At 40.2% G+C, this 18,875-nt stretch overlaps 1 protein-coding gene across 5 annotated transcripts in view; it reads right to left on the reverse strand.

Moving 5' to 3' along the window:
* CHRNA5 (cholinergic receptor nicotinic alpha 5 subunit) overlaps positions 1 to 18,875 on the reverse strand; it is a 49,850-nt gene that overhangs the window by 9,346 nt on the left and 21,629 nt on the right. For all 5 annotated transcript variants that reach the window (XR_009605618.3, XM_060617458.3, XM_060617457.3 and 2 more), the window contains exon 2: positions 5,035 to 5,186. Coding sequence is in view for 3 of the 5 variants with exons in the window: in XM_060617458.3 (XP_060473441.2) it covers positions 5,035 to 5,186 (152 nt within the window). In the remaining 2 variants the exon portion in view is untranslated. The remainder of the gene's footprint in view (positions 1 to 5,034; positions 5,187 to 18,875) is intronic.

The raw sequence follows: 18,875 nt of genomic DNA on the forward strand, positions 1-18,875 counted from the left end.
AACATTCATACACTCCACCACTCTACATCCTGAAATCTAAGATACAATCTAAGAAACAGGCGCGCACATTAGTTTATGTACTTGGCACTAAGAAAGGAAAAGGCTGACAATGAATTTTAAGTTGTCATTAATTATAATACACATCTTGATTTCAGAAGTGCTGAAATGTGGAAGAGTGTGCACATCAGAATGAGAGATACAGTGTTTCTGTGCCTTCCTGCGGGACTGTAACTTGCAGTTATGTTCCTCTGCTGAGGCAGGGATTTGAATCTCTGAGGAGCTGCTATGTAGAAAAAAAAATACTGGGGCCACTGTCCGGAGTGGCAGCTTCATAAGCTTTCACAGCCTGCTTTTTCTAGAAAACTGGGGTCTTTGATATTTGCTACTTACACCTTTCTGCCATTGTATCTTTGCTAAGACCAGTTTTTCACTGAATTCTCAAGGCCTAATTAAAGAGATAGCTCAGGACGCCTGGGGGGGCTCAGTCGGTGAAGCGTCCGACTTCGGCTCAGGTCATGATCTCACATTTCGTGGGTTCGAGACCCGCATCGGGCTCTGTGCTGACAGCTCAGAGCCTGGAGCCTGCTTCAGACTCTGTGTCTCCCCTCTCTCTCTGCCCCTCCCCTGCTCATACTCACTCTCTCTCTCTCTCTCTCTCTCTCTCTCAAAAATAAACATTAAAAAATAAAAATTAAAAAAAAAAAAAGATAGCTCTTCCATTACATTTTACTGAAATATCATGGAGCCAACTGGACCAGTACAAGACCATCATGATGACCAAACACAATTCCACCGTGGGCAGGACAGACCCACAGAAGGATAAGGCAATCCCCATGGCCGGGGACAGAGGACAGAGGTTTAGATGGCTCATTCCAAAACACATGAGTGGCCCAGGAGAAAGAAGGAAGACGGAGGAAGCACATCCCTTGAGATAAAGACATCTGTGACGTCCCTACATGGGAACAATTACTAGGAAATACAGCATGGCCATCACTCTTACACTGTGGTTCCAAAGGGCAATTGTCCTTGAGTAAAACACTAGAGCTGAAAAGGACCTATAGATCTCATCTACTTAAATCATTCATTCTGCAAAAAGAAACTAGCCCAATGAGGCAACTTGCCTAAAATCACTCCACCAATTGGTAGTAGAACTAATGTTAGACTTCAAAGCTCCTGAGTTTAAACTCTGTGCCACCAGCTCTACTGTCTATCCCAAAGGCACACACCATCCAGAGAAAGTGCTGACCTCTGCATCAGAATATTCCTAGTAGGCAAAAGTTCTAAACAGAGGCATTAACAATTAGGAAAGTTCCGGTATACTTATTACCTGTGACACTGTAAGGCAATAGGTCATCTTTGAGAAGCTAATGAAAATTATACACCTTTTCCCCAGAAAAATGTGAACACACATAAATTTTGCACTATAGAGTAGGACCCAGTCAATACTTAGTATCCTCAACAGGAACATAGATACAAGAACAATACCTAAGTTCACAACTGGCCCCAGATGTGAGGGTTAGCCACTACCTTAGGGGATACAGCCTAACTTAAGGTGACCTCAGGTATCTCCCAAACACCTATAATGTGCTCAGCACAATGCAGGATGCAAAAAAACAAAACCAAAACAAAACCTAGGACGAAGGACAAACGCAGGACTGCACCCAAGAGGACGAGGCACACTAACACAGAGATGTGCCCACACGTAAGTAGAGCAGAAAAGTTTTAGGGGTTTTTTTAAACCCCGAATAGATTTTTTAACCTGACCATAAAACTAACATCCAACAAGCAAGCCGGCGTGGGGATTTGAGAGACAGAGAGAGTTCGAACATGTAGGAAATAAGGCAGGAATCTGAGCGAACTTTGAGGAGGAGCCCCCAAACATGACCACAAGCCAGAGGGGTAAGAGCTTCTCAGTTAAAAGGACATAAAGCTTCTACTCTCCATGTCCAGGGCCCTCGCCTCCTCTCCCTCTGCTCTTGTCCTCTTTCTCTCTCATCGTCACTGACCTTACACGTCCTGGGCTCTTCTCACAGGAAGCAACCCATCCCCGACTTCTGTTCTGGGCTCATCCTGCCTTCGCCACCTTCTATGAATGTTCCTCAGGGATCAACTTGCCTGCATTCCCTGCTCACTTTAAAACTCCTCAGTCCAATGTTTTCGATGCTCAGCTGGGCCAGGGTCTCCACACTGACACCCTCAGCTCCTCTCTGCCCACAGAGCCAGCATTGACTTTCCAAGGGCCTCAGGAATGTGGCACAATCACCTGCCATCACAGCGGAGAGCATCATCTTCCCTGTCCTACCCCACAGCAACTGATTCCATCTTCCAGATCCGTCACTCTTCTCTTCTAACCACTCAGGCTTCAAAATCTGATGCCTCCCTCGGTGCTCATTGGTCACGACCTGCTCTTGCTTCTGCCTGGCCTTCTAACCAGCCTCCGAAGCTCCTCTCTCTCTCACTCCTCAAAACCACGTATTTAACTGACCTGCAGCCCTTCCTAAAGCACTGCTGTGACCACATCTGTTGCCTGTCACATCTGCCACTCACTCAGCAACTGCCATGTGCCAGGAACCACTCTGGGCTCTGGGACAGAAGCAAGGGATGAAGCTTAGCCTGCTCTGAGGGTGCCGTGCCAGGGCACACAGGTGCCAGCAGTGCAAAGGGCTACGTGAACAGAGGAGACTGTCTTAGGAACTCTGGAAAGATTTCACAAAGAGTCAGACACATAAATTGGGTCTTGAAGGATAAGTGACTTCTTCCAAGAGGTAAAACTCTCCAGTCGAAAAATGGCAGGAGAGAAAGCACAGTGCAGGCCCCTCCACCACCCATCAGATGATCCCAGGGAGTGGCCTCCAACAGTGACCTTCTGATCCGAACAGCTGAACAGAAAGGCTCCGTCTCACTGCTCAGCCTAGATCATACTGCTCCTTGTTACCCTCCTCTCCGCGTGTCCGATCCTACACTCCAGACAAGGCCAGCTGGAGGGCCTCCGCCTGTGTTCTTTAGTGACCTAAATAATCGAAGTCTGAATCCCCAGATTTTTGTGGTATCACAATTTAGTCCTGCAATGTCCTATAGTCACTCCACTTACTTGCTGATAGTCCCAACTGGAAAGACAGGTCTTTGAGAGGGAGCCCCACTCATCCTCCTACTTCTCTATTTGTACTTATATTGAAAATCTCCCAGCAGAGGGTGAAGGACACAACACAGTCCATATTCACGGATCTTTCTGGAGGCAATTAAGGTGACATCATCAACACACTAGACTTTTTAAAATGTATATCCTTTGGGGTGCCTGGCTGGCTCCTTGGTCAGAGCAGATGACTCCAAGCCTCATGTTGGGCATGGAGCTTACTTTAAAAAATAAAAATAAATAAAAAAGTATATCTTTTGATTCATTAACTGCCTTTCTTAAAGAAAGGAGAAAACCAGACATTTGTGTACAAATATATTCATCATTGTCATTTATAATAGGAAATCCTGGGAATTAACTTCTGCCAACAAGAGAATATTTAAATAAATTATAAATGGGATATCATATAGCCATTAAAATTATATTTGAAGATTATGTAATGACATAGGGAAACGTTCTTCATTTAACAACAAGAGAGAAAACGAGCACTAATACATAGAAGTGTTGGATCACTAGATATTGCATACCTGAAACTAGCACTGTATGTTAACTAACTGGAATTAAAATTTTTCAATTTTGGAAAAGAAATTGAAGGGAAAAGATTCTTCATTACATCTAAATTAATACTCCAATTTTAAAACATACACACAAAGAAAAAAACGGCAAGAGAAACAGCAGAATGTTATCATTAGGCATCTTTGGGTGGTAGAATTGCAGTCAATTTTTATTTCCTTATTTGTATTTATTCGCACTTTCCAAATTCTCTACAAAAATTATGTAGAAAATAAAGGCATGCCTATAAGTGTTATTGTACAATCTCTCTCTCTCTCTCTCTCTCTCTCTCTCTCTCTCTCTCTCACACACACACACACACACACACACACACACACACACACTGTTTTGGGAACTCAGCAGGGAAATAACTATTGACTGACATGATCAGAACAAGAAGGAACTAATTTAACAATTAGCATGAACTTTTTAGTTTAAATAGAAAGGATCTCTTGACAGTCAGAACGAGTTACAAGGGAACTGATACTCCCTGGGGGATGTCATACTGAAAAATCTCTGGTATAGTTTAAGTGTGATATTGAAACAATGATCTGAGATACTGTTTGGTCCTAAAAATCTACAAATCTACTCTTGGACTTTTTCTCTTTAAAATGTTGACTTTTTATCATATCTTTAAACAAATTTAATAAGAAACTTCCATATAAAATGTTTAATATCAGGGCGTCTGGGTGGCTCAGTCGGTTGAGTGACCAACTTCAGCTCAGGTCATGATCTCTCACGGTTTGTGAGTTCGAGCCCCACGTCGGGCTCTGTGCTGACTCTGTGTCTCCCTCTCTCTCTCTGCCCCTCCCCCACTCATGCTCTGTCTCTCTCTCTCAGAAATAAACATTAAAAAAAATTAAAAAAAATAAAATGCTTAATATATTTCAACTTATTAAAAATAAACTTATTACTTGGGGCACCTGGGTGGTTCAGTTCGTTGAGCATCCAACTCCAGCTCAGGTTGTGATCTCACGGTTTGTGGGCTTGAGCCCCACATCAGGCTTTGCAATGACAGTGCAGAGCCTACTTGGGATTCTCTGTCTCCCTCTCTCTCTGCCCCTCCCCTGCTTGTGTGAGCTCTCTCTCAAAAATACATAAATATTTTTTGAAAAATTTTTTAAATTGACCTATTACCAAGTAAATGATTTCTAATATACAATATTATATAAAAAGGGTATTTCTATGTCTATTGAGTAACAATTATCCTTCCCTGCTGAGTTCCTTTAGGAAAATGACTACGTCTCGTTCTCCTTTGTAATCCGTGCCTCCCAACACAGTGCCTAGACACCCGTGATGCTCTCAGGAAGCCTGTATGAAATTGAGTATGTAATGATATGGACACCTACCACATCCACTAATTGAGATATTGCCAGGCCAAACTTTATTTTTATTTTGTCATTCAGGTGTTCCACAGGACGAACCCATCTTTCGTAGTCTTGAAATAAATCCTTTAACAAACTATCTTCATGTTTTGCAACAAAGGATGGTTCAGCTAACCCTGTACAACAAATTTTGAAAAGTTAGTGTATCAACTTCTCTCCCACCAAATACCTCTACTTTAAAAAATGTTTGGCTTTATCAACGAACCAAACTATTATTTAGGTTATTAATGGAGCTCTTAAAATAAAACATTGATACAAATGTTTATGACCAATAAGGGACGCTGTGGTTCAGATACATTTCTTAGTTAAATCAGATGACTCACATGGAAGTACACTGAGTTCCTCAGGAAACATTCAGTACTTAATACAGAGTACTGTAATAAAAGATTTTAAGCTTTTAAATAAGTTACCAGGGCTGGAGGGGTTGCTTGTCATAAAATTCCAAACCTAGAAAATAGATGTTCCAGTAAAGTATCAACTGTAAATATAAAATACATAAGCTTTAATTTACATGATTTTAATATACAAACATACAAATACTGAATGAATTATTCAGATTCGTCATACCTTTGTTTGCTATCCATTTGTATAAAATTACCTTAGGACCTAACACTTAAAAGAGAGAGAAACAAAATTTTAAAAATTTTAGATGCCATAGCCAAAGACTGGTTAGATTTATGGGTCACAGTTATGTTCAGACTTCTATGGAGCTTAGTTAAACATCTCTGAAGAAATGAGAGTTTCAGTGTTGAATGGGTTGGAGTCTCTGTTAGGATACCTGAAATGTGTGAAATTCAAGCTTGACATTGACTCAAGACCCATGATTTTACAAAGAAAAAACATTTACTTGAACCAAAATATCATTGGCTTATTTATCATAAAGTCCACATGCAGGGATTTATAGCTCATTACGGTCCTTCCCCAACCTCAACAAAATGGTCTGACAGAGAATTAGCACTTTCACAGAATCTTCTCTCTTTATTCTAACAGACCATGTTTTCTACGTGCAGCTATCAAAGAGCATCTCACTCCTCCAGCCAGAGGAAATGCCTATTTCTCCATCAGGAATGCAGCTTATTCCTAGAGCTTATGTCTTGCTCCCCTGGGCAATTTAGGATACTTGATTTAATCCCTAAATACCATAGATTTTGCACCATGCCTCCCATAAAAGACTCCTTATGTTAAAATGCACAGCGTTGGTGGGGTGCCTGGGTGACTCAGTTGGTTAAGCGTCCGACTTTAACTCCGGTCATGATCTTGCGGTTCATGGGTTCGAGCCCCTCCTCAGTGTCAGGCTCTGTGCTGACAGCTCAGAGCCTGGAACCTGCTTCAGATTCTGTGTCCCCCTTTCTCCCTGCCCCTCCTCTGCTCTCTGTCTCTCTCTGTCTCTCAAAAATGAATAAATGTTAAAAAAAAAATTTTTTTAATGCACAGTGTTGAAGAGATTTCAATTCAACTAGAATGTTTGTATTAGAGAGTCATTCTTTTTAATGTTTAAAAGCCATTAATTTTAGACCTTCATGTTAAAATACTATCACTGGGGTACCTGGCTGGCTCAGTGGGTACAGCATGTGACTCTTGATCTTGGGGTTCTGAGTTCAAACCCCACGTTGGGTGTGGAGCCTACTTAAAATTTTTAAAAATTTTAAATCAAATAGAATTACTGAAACATTTCTCCTTTCCTAATCCTATTTAAAAATGTTATGGACTCTGAAAAAAAAAATTATAGCCTCTGAAACACCAAAAGTTTGAGGTTGTTTGAAGGATAAAAATAACAAATAATATGTATTTTCATACCACCTAAGAACCTTTTGCCTTAGGGGAAAAGATACTAGCTTGAATAGCCACTTCAAATCTTCTTTGGAAGAAAGAAGATAGGACATAAATAAATTGATAAATTAATCCCAACATTCTACTAATGATAACCCTTAAGATACTGCCTTGTAAATATCTTCTTAGTACATTCAATATTATAAATACCATTTTTTAACACAGTTTTACACAAATGGCAGATACTAATGTCTGTGGTATTTTAGCACAAAACCTTAATCATGCATTCAATTCTTAGAGAATTTTCAGCTGGCTCTAAATGTTTTAGGTTTATGCTGCTCATAAACCTCAGAATGTTAAAAAGGAGAAGATCCAGTTCATTCCCCTCACTTCAAAACAAGGATATAAGACCAAAGATGCCAGGACTAGACAGCTGGTTAATGGCGGAGCTGTGAAGGGTACCCAGGGCTCCCCTCCGCCTCTTGCTCCTTCCGCCCTAACCTTTTCCACCTGTGACAACTCTGTCAAAGTGCTTAATTGGCGCTGCACTCTCTGAGAGCTCCAGCCCATACTAATTTTTGCTCATTCAACAAATATTTATTGGACATGTGCCTCATATTAGGCACTATGCCAAGTGCTGGGAACACATGGACAAACAAAGACAGTAGGAAAGACTGACAAAGTATGTGTGATACTGTATGTAAGCTGCATTCTATAGAAACCGAATCAGGGGCCTGGGTGGCTCAGTCAGTTAAGCATCCAACTTTTGGTTTCAGCTCAGGTCATTATCTCACAGTACGTGCTTGGAATTCTCTCTCCCTCTCTTTCTCTGCCCCTGTCCCACTCACTCTCTCTCTCTCTCTCTCTCTCTCTCTCTCTCTCTCAAAATAAATAAACTTAAAAAAAATTTTTTAAAGAAACTGAATCAAACGGAAATATTCTTTTTAAAAACTTGTTTTGAATAGTTAACATTTGCTCATTCTACTCAAAATAAATGACTTAAATCAATTACTTTTGAACCTCGCTTCCTCAGAGTCCCAGGGCATTTCTTTTTCATACTATTTTTGACCAAGATTGTATACTATTTAGCATATACCGTTCTATGCTGTTTTCCATTATATCACATAAGTCTTGGATCTCCAAAGAAACCAATGTCCTAAAAGGTAAAAATCATTTCTATACTTTAGCATTTCTACAGCCCTAAGTATAATGCTGATCACAATAGTTCCCTTAATACATTTTAGTTTTCCTTCCCTTACTGACTTAAAAAGAGAGAACTAGGAGAAAGTATTTGCAATCATTTATATAAGGGGCGTATATCTAGAATACATAAAGGACCATTACAAACCAATAATAAAAAGGCGAAATAACCCAATTTTAAAATGAGTAAGGGGTCTGAATAGACATTTTTCCAAAGAGGAACAGCCAGTAAGTATCTGAAAAGATATCCAACACCTTTACCATCAGAAAAATGCAAATCAAAGCTACCATTTCCCACCCAGTAGGAGGGCTGCAGTCAAACACAGAGACAGCAACAAGTGTTGGAGAGGGTGTGGAGACACTGGGACCCTTACACACTCCTGATGGGAATGTAAAATGGTGCAGTTGCTTTGGAAAACATTTGGCAGTTCCTTAAAAAGTTAAATGTAGGGTCACAACACCTAGCAATTCCATTCCTGGTACCCACCCCAGAGAAATGAAAACAGCTGTCCACACAAAACTTGCACCCGACTGTTCACAGCATTATTCATAAGAGCCAAAAAGTGGAAACAACCCAAACGTCCATCAAATGACAAATGGATAAAATGTGGAATATCCAATGGAATATTAATTTGCCATTAAAATTAATGAATTAATGATACATGATACAGGTGAACTTTTTAAGTATTAAGTATTATGCTAAGTAAAAGAAGCCAGTCACAAAGACTATATATTATATTATATGATTCCATTTACATGAACTATCCAGAATAGGCAAAGAGGATGGTCTGGGGGAAGAGGGAGGAAAAAAAATGTTCAAATGTCAATTTTGGTGACAGTCACACTAGCCTGAATATACTAAAAATCAGTGAATCATGCACTTTAAATAGGTGAACTAAATGCTGTGGGACTTATATATGAATAATGCTGTTACTAAAAAGAGAAACTTACAGCACTTTGGTGGCTCAGCCAGTTAAGCAGCCTACTCTTGATTTTGGCTCAGGTTGTGATCTCACGGTTTGTGAGTTCAAGCCCCACGCTGGGCTCTGCACTGATAATGGAGAACTTGCTTTGGATTCTCTCTCTCTGCCCTTTCCCTGCTTGTATTCTCTCTAAATAAATAAACTTAAATCTATATATATATATATATATATATATATATATATATATATATATATACACACACACACATACACACACACACAAAGAGAACCTCTTTATGACTGAATTATGACTGGGAAATACATGTACAATACAGCAGTGAATCACAGTTGAGAACATGTAACAAGCAATATAACTATAACCTTTGGAAAATTTTTATTTGAATAGTTATTCCACAAGTTTTCCTTTGCAAATAATAAAAATAAAACCAAATGTGCAATGCCACTGCACTTATTTTCTTTATTTCTTTCTAATATTTTACACCTTTCCTAGTAATAGTCTATTTTTTTTTAAATTAAGACTTTATTCCTCTAAACAAACACTGGTGAATTCTACCAAACATTCAAAGAAGAATTAACACTAACCCTTCTCAAATTCTTTCAAAATACAAAAGAGGAATAAACACTTTCAAATTCATTTTCCCAGGCCAGCATCATCCTGATACCAAAACCAGACAAGGACTCCACAGAAAAGAAAATCCAATCCAATCCAAAGATCAATATCCCTGATAAACACATATGCAATAATCCTCAACAAAACACATTAGCAAATTGAATCAACAACACATTAAAAGGATCATACACCATGAATGGGTGGGATTTATTCTAGGGATGCTACATGGTTCAATATCAACAATATCCACAAATCAATATGATAAACCACACTTAAAAAATGAAAGATAAAAACCATCCGATCATCTCAACAGATGCAAAAAAAAAGAATCTTTTTTTTCAACATCCATTCATGATAATAAAAAAAAAAAAAAAAAAAAAAAACAAAAAAAAACCTTCCAACAAAGTGAGTAGAGAGGAAGCATACTCAATATAAGAAAGGTCATATAAAGGAGAGCCTGGGTGGGTCAGTCAGTTAGGCATCTGACTCCTGATTTTGGCTCAGGTTATAATCTCATGGTGAGTTCGAGCCCCATGTCAGGCTCTGTACTGACAGTGTAGAGCCTGCTTGGGATTCTCTCTCTCTCCCCTTCTCTCTCTGCCCCTCCCCTGCTCGCTCGCTCTCTCTCTCTCTCTCTCTCTCAAAATAAGCTTTTAAAAGTGAAAGTCCATATATGACAAGCCTACAGTTAACACCATACTCAAAAGTGAAAAGCTGAAAGTTTTTTTCTCTAGGATCAGGAAAAAGACAAGGATGTCCACTCTCACCACTTCTATCCAAAACAGTACTGGAAGTCCTAGCCACAGCGATGAGGCAACAATAAGGAATAAAATGTATGTAAATCAGGAAGAAGTAAAACTGTCACTATTTACAGATGACATGATGCTATATATAGAAAACCCTAAAGACTCCATCAAAAAAATGGTTAGGGGGCACGTGGGTGGTTCAGTTGGTTAGGCATCCGACTCTTGGTTGCAGCTCAGGTCAGGATCTCAACAGTTTGTGGGTTCAAGCACCACATTGGGTTCTACACTGACAGCACAAAGCCAGCTTGGGATTCTGTCTCTCTCCCTCTCTTTCCACCTCCCTTTCTCACTTTCTCTCTCAAAATAAATAAATAAACATTTTTTTAAAAATGGTTAGAACAAATTCAATAAATCAATATACAAAAATCTGTTGCATTTCAATTCTGAACTGATAATGAACTATCAGAAAGAGAAACAAGTAAATAATCCCACTTACAACTGCATTAAATTATAGTTATAAACTTAATCAAGGAAGTGAAAGATGTGTACACTGAAAACTATAAGATATTAATGGAAGAAGTTGAAGATGATACAAATAAATGGAAAGATATTCCATGCTCATGGATTGTAAGAATCAGTATTGTTAAAATGTCCAAACTATCCAAAGCAACCTACAGGTTCAATGTAATCCCTATCAAAATTCCAATCGTCTTTTTCCACAGAAATAGAATAAATAATCCTAAAATTTGTATGAAACTACAAAATACTCTGAATAGCCAAATCAATCTTGAGAAAGAACAAAAAAGCTGGAGGCATCATGCTCCTTGATTTCAAACTATATTACAAAGCTACAGTAAAATATAATCAAAACAGTGTGGTCTAGGTATATAAACAAACATAGATATCAATGGGACGGAATATAAAGCACAGAAATAAATACATGCAAATATGATCAATTAATTTATGACAAAGAAGCCAAGCCAAAAATATACAATGGGAAAAGCACAATCCTTCAGAAATTGTGTTTGGAGAACTGGACAGCCACATGCATAAGAATGCTACTGGACCACTATGTTACGCCATACACAAAATTAACTCAAAATGGATTAAAGATTTGAATGTAAGACTTGAAACCATAAAACTCCTAGAAGAAAACATAGGTAATAAGCTCCTTGTCATTGATCTTGGCGATGATTTTATGAACTCAACACCAAAAGCAAAGGCAACAAAAGCAAAAATAAATAAGTGGAACTACATTAAACCAAAATTCTTCTGCTCAGCAAGGGAAACCATTAACAAAATGAAAAGGCAACTACTGAATGGGAGAAAATATTTGCAAATCATATATCTGTAAAGGGGTTAATATCCAAAATTTAATTTAAGGAACTCCTACAGCTCACTAGCAAAACAAACAATCCAATTTAAAAATGGGCAGAGAATATGAATAGACATTTTTCCAAAGACATACGGATCACCAACAGCTACGTGAAAAGGTGCTCAACATCACTGACGATCAGGGAAACGCAAATCAGAACAACAATGAGATACCACCTCACACCTGTTAGAATGGCTATCGTTAAAAAAGTCAAGAAAAAGACAAGCGTTGGCAAGGATGTGGAGAAAGAGAAACCCTCATGCAGTTGGTGTGAATGTAAATTAGTGCGGCCATTCTGGAAACCAGTATACAGATTCCTCAAAAAATTAATAATAGAACCACCACATGATCCAGCAATCCCACTTCTAGGTATTGATCCGAAGAAAATGAAAACACTGATTCAACACTAACCCAACCCAACCCAACTCCAAGGAAGGAAATCTTGCCATTTCTGACATCATGAATGGACCTTGAGGGAATTACACTAACTGAAATAAGTCAAAGACAGACAATGTAGGACCTCACTTCTATATGGAATATTTATTTTTAAAAGGTCACAAATGCAGAAAACAGATTGATGGTTAACAGAGGCGAGGGTGGAACGGCTGGACAAAATGCATAAAGGGGATCGAAAGTACAAGGCTTCGGATATAAAGTAAAATGTCATAGTGATACAATACGCAGCACGGTGACTGTACGTAATAATACTGTGTTGCATATTTGAAAGATGCTGAGAGGGTAGACCTTGAAAATTCTCATCAGAAGAAAAAAAACTGAAAGTGTGCGTGGTGAAGGATGTTAGTTAGACTTATTGTGGCGATCATAAAAAACAATTTAAAAACTGTTTTTAAGAGATTATTTTGTGGAGCAGTTTAAGGTTCATAGCAAATTTGAGGGAAAGGGATAGAGATTTCCTACATATTCCCTGCCCCCCAACACGCACAGCCTTCCCGTTACCAACATCCCCCACTCGAGTGGCACATTTGTTACAAATGATGAACCAACACTCATACATCATTATCGCCCAAAGTCCATGATTCACATTATGATTCAGCCTTAGTCTTATATATTCTATGGGTCTGGACAATGTATAATGGCATGTATCCATCAGTACCACATCAGAGTGAGTATTTTCACCGCCTTAAAAATCCTGCGTTCTGCCTATTTGGCCATCCTCGCCACAACCCCTGGCAACCACTGATCTTTTTTACTGTCTCCATAGTTTCATCTTTAACAGTCTATTTTTGGGGACTGTTTTGACAAATAGAAAATGACATTTGCTATGGTCTGAATGTTTGTGTCCCTACCCCTCCCCCCACATTCAGGTTCAAATCATCACCCTCAAAGGTGATGATATGAGCAGGCAGGGCCTCTGAGAGGTGCTTAAGTCATGAGGGTGCAGCTCCCATGACTGGAATTAGTGCCTCATAAAAAAGTCTCCAGAGAGCTTCCCAGCCCCTTCTGCCATGTGAGGGCACAAGACGTGTCCTGGAAGAGGACCCTCATCTCGGACTCCCAGCCTCCGGAAGTGTGAGAGATACATCCCTGTAGTTTACAAGCTGCCCAGTCTGTTACACTGTGTTACAGCAGAGCCAACCGGGACAGCACAGGAGTCCCGAAAATGTCATCTGCACACTCAACGTCAACAGCAAAAGCGCAGACACCCTTCACAGGTGAACAGGCTGAAGCGTGAGAGGTTGCCCAGCATCGTACACCAAAAGGCTGGGAGGCTGACTTGTCATCAGGCTGTGAGGCCGGATTTGTCACCAAAGCCCATGTTTTTCCACATCAACTGATTGCACCTGCTTAGGTTAAGTGCCAGTTAACAGAACTCTGCCACTCAGGTCAGTCCTCTTTCCTCTTAGGTTTCCTGAGATGATAGAAATTTGACAATAGGGATTCTTTATGCATTTAAATGTTAAGCACTAACATATATAATGATATAGAGAAACATCTTTATGTTTTTTAGTCATAGATGGGATCCCTCCCCTGGGAGGGGATCCTGATGCCTTCCCGATGCCAATTGTCCCAGAATTACATAAAGAAGAATACTATCGCTCTCTCAAACATTAGTGGTACAAACGACAGTGTTACTGCCTCTTTCAAAAATAATCTTGTAATATTTTAATCTTGCAAAATGTATCAGAAAGTATATATCCCTCTGATCCAGCAACCCCACACCTGACTCCCAAAGCAATAAAAGCACCGATACATTGGGACACGCTTACACCAAAGTTTACCTCCGTGAACATTACAGCAAATACCTGGAAACAACACAACCAAAGAGAGTGGGGTTTGTCCATGACATACATGATGCAGTTGTTAAAAGGCTTACAATGGTGTCAAGAGCACTCATAATGGGGAAAGGACAGTTTCTTCAACAAATAGTATTGGGAAAACGGATATCCACACACAAAAGAAGCTGGACCCTTACCTTACACCATATATAAAAATCAAAATGGATTTAATTACATTTAAATGTAAGAACTAAAACCATAAAACTCCCAGAAGAGGGGCACCCAGGTGGTTGGTTAAGCCTGATTTCAGCACAAGTCATCCACCACCATGAGACTGAGCCCCATATGAGCTCCGCGCTGAGCATGGAGCCTGCCTGGGATTCATTCTCTCTCTCCCTCCCTCTCTCTCTCCCTCTCTCTCTCTCTCTCCCTCTCTGTCTCTCCCTCTCTCTCCCTCTCTCCCTCCCTCTCCCTCTCCCTCTCCCTCTCTCTCTCTCTCTTTACCCCTCCCACACTCTCTCTCTCTGCCCCTCCCCTGCTGGTGCATGCGCTCTCGCTCTCAATCAATCAATAAGTTTTTTTTAATTTATTTAAAAAAAAAAAAAACTCCTGGAATAAAACACAGGGCAAAAGCTTCATGACACTGGACTTTGTGATGATTTCTTGGTTATGACAACAAAAGCACAAGCAACAAAAACAAAAATAGACAAATGGGACACCTCTAACTCAAAAACTTGTGCACATCAGTGGGGGGATAAGACTGATAGTGCTCAAGGGTACAAACTTGTAACAAGCAGTAAATAAGCCATAGAGATCCAAAGTAAGGTATGACACATATAGAGGATAGTACTACACAGTAATTTTGTCATGTGATAAATATTGCTTATTACAACATATAAATGTATCATAGTAACATCTGTACATCCTCAGTTTATACAATGTTAAATGTCAAACTCAGTTAAAATAAATATCTTTTTTAAAGTTTCAAAATAAAACTACATCAAAGGACACAATCAACAGAGTGAAAAGGCAACCTACGGGATGGGAGAAAATGTTTGCAAATCATGTATCCACTAAAGGGTTAATATGTAGACTACAAAAAAAACTCCAACTCAACAACCAAAAAAACCCACAAATAATCTAATTTAAAGATGAGCAAATAGACATTTGAACAGACACCTCTCCAAAGATGACATTAAAAAGGGAAACAAGGGGTGCCTGGGTGACTCAGTCGGTTACGTGTCCAACTTCAACTCAGGTCATTTTCTCACGGTCCGTGGGTCTGAGCCCCAGGTCCTGCTCTGTGTTGACAGCTCAGAGCCTGCTTTGGATTCTGTCTCCCTCTCTCTCCCCCTCCCCCTTCTCAAAAATAAACATTACAATTTTTTTAAATGGTGGGCAAGCATGTGAACAGATGCTCAATATCACTGATCATTAGAGAATGCAAATCGAAATCACAAGGTATCACCTCTATCAAAAAATAAAGAAAGAAAAAAAGAAAGAAAAACATGTGTGGGAGAGAACTGGAGAAGTTGGAGCCCCAGTGCCCCGTTAGTGGGAAAGTGAAATGATGCAACAATGTGGAAAATAGTATGGAAGTTTCTCGAAAAATTAAAAACGAATTACAATAGCATCCACAAATCCCACTTGGGCATATATATCCCAAAGAACTGAAAGCCAGTCTTGAGATAACTTGCACACCCACGTGTAGGCAGCACTAGTCACAAGAGCCACGTGACGGAAGCCCCCCAAATGTCCATCTGCAGATGAAGAGATGCACAGAATGTGGGGCACACAGCACACTGGAATATCATTCAGCCTTAAAAAGGAAGGAAATACGGACACCTGCCACAATGCGGATGAATCCTGAGGACATTATGCTCAGTGAAACAGGCCAGTCACAAAAAGACAAATACTGCATGATTCTACTTATATGAGGCATCTGAAGCAGTCAAACTCATAGACACAGAAAGTAGGATGTGGTCACCGGGGGCAAGGAGCGGGAGAAACGGAGACTTTTTGTTCAGTAAGTACAGAGCTTCCATTTTGCAAGATAAAAAAGTTCTGGAGATCCATAGCACAATGTGAGTATACCTAACACGCAGTACTGAACCATATATTTAAAAATGGTTATGATGATAAATCTTATGCTATATGGGTTTTTTTTTTTTTACAACTAAATACTTTTTTAAACTCTTTTTTAAAAACTCTAATGGAAACTATCACCCACACAAAAGACATCTCAAATTTCAAATGCAAAAAAGTTTGTAATAAGCCGCATCAAATAACAAAATGACAAAGCGCAACAAAAGGCCGATGTGAATTTCCATGAGGCACTGCTACAGAGAAAAAGGTACAGAAAAGACTTGTAAAGCCATCCGTGATTAAAATCCACCTAGCTCTATGATTCTACATGCCTGAAGAAAAAGGAGGGAGACAGAAGAGGTGGGGAGGGGGGAATACAGACAAGAAAGGGGGAAAATACTGCACTAAATTAAAAACATAATTCTCAAGCAGTCACTCTTCACATAAGCTACAAGTTTCTTAAACCTTCCCACACCTTCATATGTGCTCGGCACACAGGCAAAGTGCTAAGTTTAGGTAAATTTTAGGTATCAGTTATTAGGAGAAAAGTGAAGCAGAATTTCTACGTAAGAACTGGACTTTAGGACTGAGCGGATGGCCCCTTCCTCTCACATGCCCAGCTTTATAATGGTGGTTTGAGCCACGGCTCAGGCTTCTGCTTAATGAATACCCTTTCCTACATTGCATTTCTACTAAGAAACTTCTAACTCATAACTACGTGTTATCAGGAACAGAAGCAAGTGGTGGTAGATGTGGAAATTCAACTCAGGTCCCTGAAGAGTACTCTGAGCCCGCGTGACGCTTAGATTGGCTGTCATCCCAGCGTCCCCTCGGCCCAGGGCCTGCACACTCCGGTGCCGGCATGTATCCTCTCGCTCTCTTCTCTCCTCGGTCTTTTCCTCCGCTCAGCAAGGGAATTATTTTCTCCTGTCAAGTAGCAGCTTTGTTCTGATGAGTAGTGAAAGGGTTAACAGCACGCAGGGACAGACAGGGGCCCCGGGGAGGGGGACTGGCTGTGGCTGTGGGTGGGGGGCTGCAGGGCAGCAGGTTTGGGGGAAGGAAAAAAAAAGGATAAATTCCACAGACCTGCCTGTGCTGTCTGCCATGAGCAGTCTCACAAACTGTCATCCAGTTCCTGATAAGGTCCCCAAAAAAAAGGGACAAAAATCCTTGGCATCAACCCAGTGGGGACCCCTGTAACTCTCAGAGTTTTGTGCTTTCGCTCAATAAATTGCCGCTTTGCTCACTCTCTGCTGTCCCAACATTCACTCCTCGACCCCAGAGACAGGGACCAGCGTCTCTCCCACCCTCCTGTAACACTGCCATTATAGCGTGTGTACCAAGTCCCTTCTGTTCCCCATGGCGGACTAGGTTTTAGAAACTAAAAAAAAAAAAAAAAAAGGCAAATTTTAACTCCTTATGTCTGTTTGCTGTCACATCCTGCTTCATCTCAAGTATGAGCACAGTACTACCTGACTGGAGCAGGTAGGAGGAAGGGCCAAAGCGTAAAAACAAACAAACAAACAAACAAACAAACAAACAAACAAAAAAACCAGGAACAACATAAAAGGGGCATTTCATATTTCAAAAATATTATCTGGTCACACTGATCTCCTCAAAACTAAAAATCACATTTTGCCCCTCGAATACCCAACTCTACCTATCAAGAAATGACTGGATCAGTGAGCTATGCTACTTCCAACATTTGAAACCAGAAAAACGGCTTTGTCAGTGTCACGAAGAAATGTCTCTCTCAAATCCCCCAAGTTTAAGAACTGGCGTGTGCTCTTTCCCCTGGAGAGTCGAGGTACCTCCGTGTGGAAAAGCAGAGGCTTGCATACAGCGCCCGCCTCTTCCTGCAGCAGTGACGGACACACTTGGTGCCTGTGACTTGACCTTATTTTCAGTTCCTTATTGTCTCCGACACGGTCAAAATCAGGAAGCACACTGTTTCCACCAGCTGCTACCTGCGAGCGACGGCACACGACGGGCATTCCCGCGCAGCCACCTCCTCGTCCAACAACGCCCTTCCCTGCTGCCCACAGAGCCATTCTCAACACCTTTCCAGTCTACACCAGCGATCACAAACAATCCTAACTAAAATCAAAATCTCTTATTCTAGGAGTTCTTACTGATAAAAATAAAATGCTGTCAGGCACACCTCCTTCGTGTACCATGAACAAGCCAGAAGGTGATTCACACTCTACATTAGTGGTTTTGTCTGACCAAAAAGTAAAAAACTAGAACACACACACGCGTTGACAGTAATAGCTCTCCGTCATAGCGTGCTAATATGATATCCAACATGTCACTTAATAGAGGAATTTTGTCATTAGTCACTCCTGCTTTCTTTTCAAGGAGAATAACTTTGTGCCTGGGTTTATGACCTTCTTACCTACAGTAGGCCTTAAACCCAATTTTGTCACATAGAATTCATTCTACTTTGAATGATGTCTCTGGGATCTTGGTCTCTCTTCTTGCTTTGGTAACAAAATTCATCAATTTTATATTATTTATTCAAGAAAAGAATTGGTTCACCGGAGAGGGCACGGTCTTTTGCAAACATCATAATGCTTTCTGGGCTGCCATTATTTGACAAAGTTTCACAGTAAAATAGCCCTAGGGTACTGGGGAATGGATTACTGATATGGTTAAATCTGATTTTCAGATAAGCATGGTTTTGCTTTCCTGTTTGGGGAGTACATGTGACATCGCTATATTTGCAGACTGATTTATCTGACCACATACAGACTTACACTCTGTATGCACACTGCATTTATGGCAAAATTATGAATTGTACATTACTATTTATTTTCACTGTGTTAGCCACAGATCCTT

This window comes from Panthera onca, chromosome B3, assembly GCF_046562875.1.
Source record: "Panthera onca isolate mPanOnc1 chromosome B3, mPanOnc1 haplotype 2, whole genome shotgun sequence".
Classification (NCBI taxonomy): Eukaryota; Metazoa; Chordata; class Mammalia; order Carnivora; family Felidae; genus Panthera; species Panthera onca.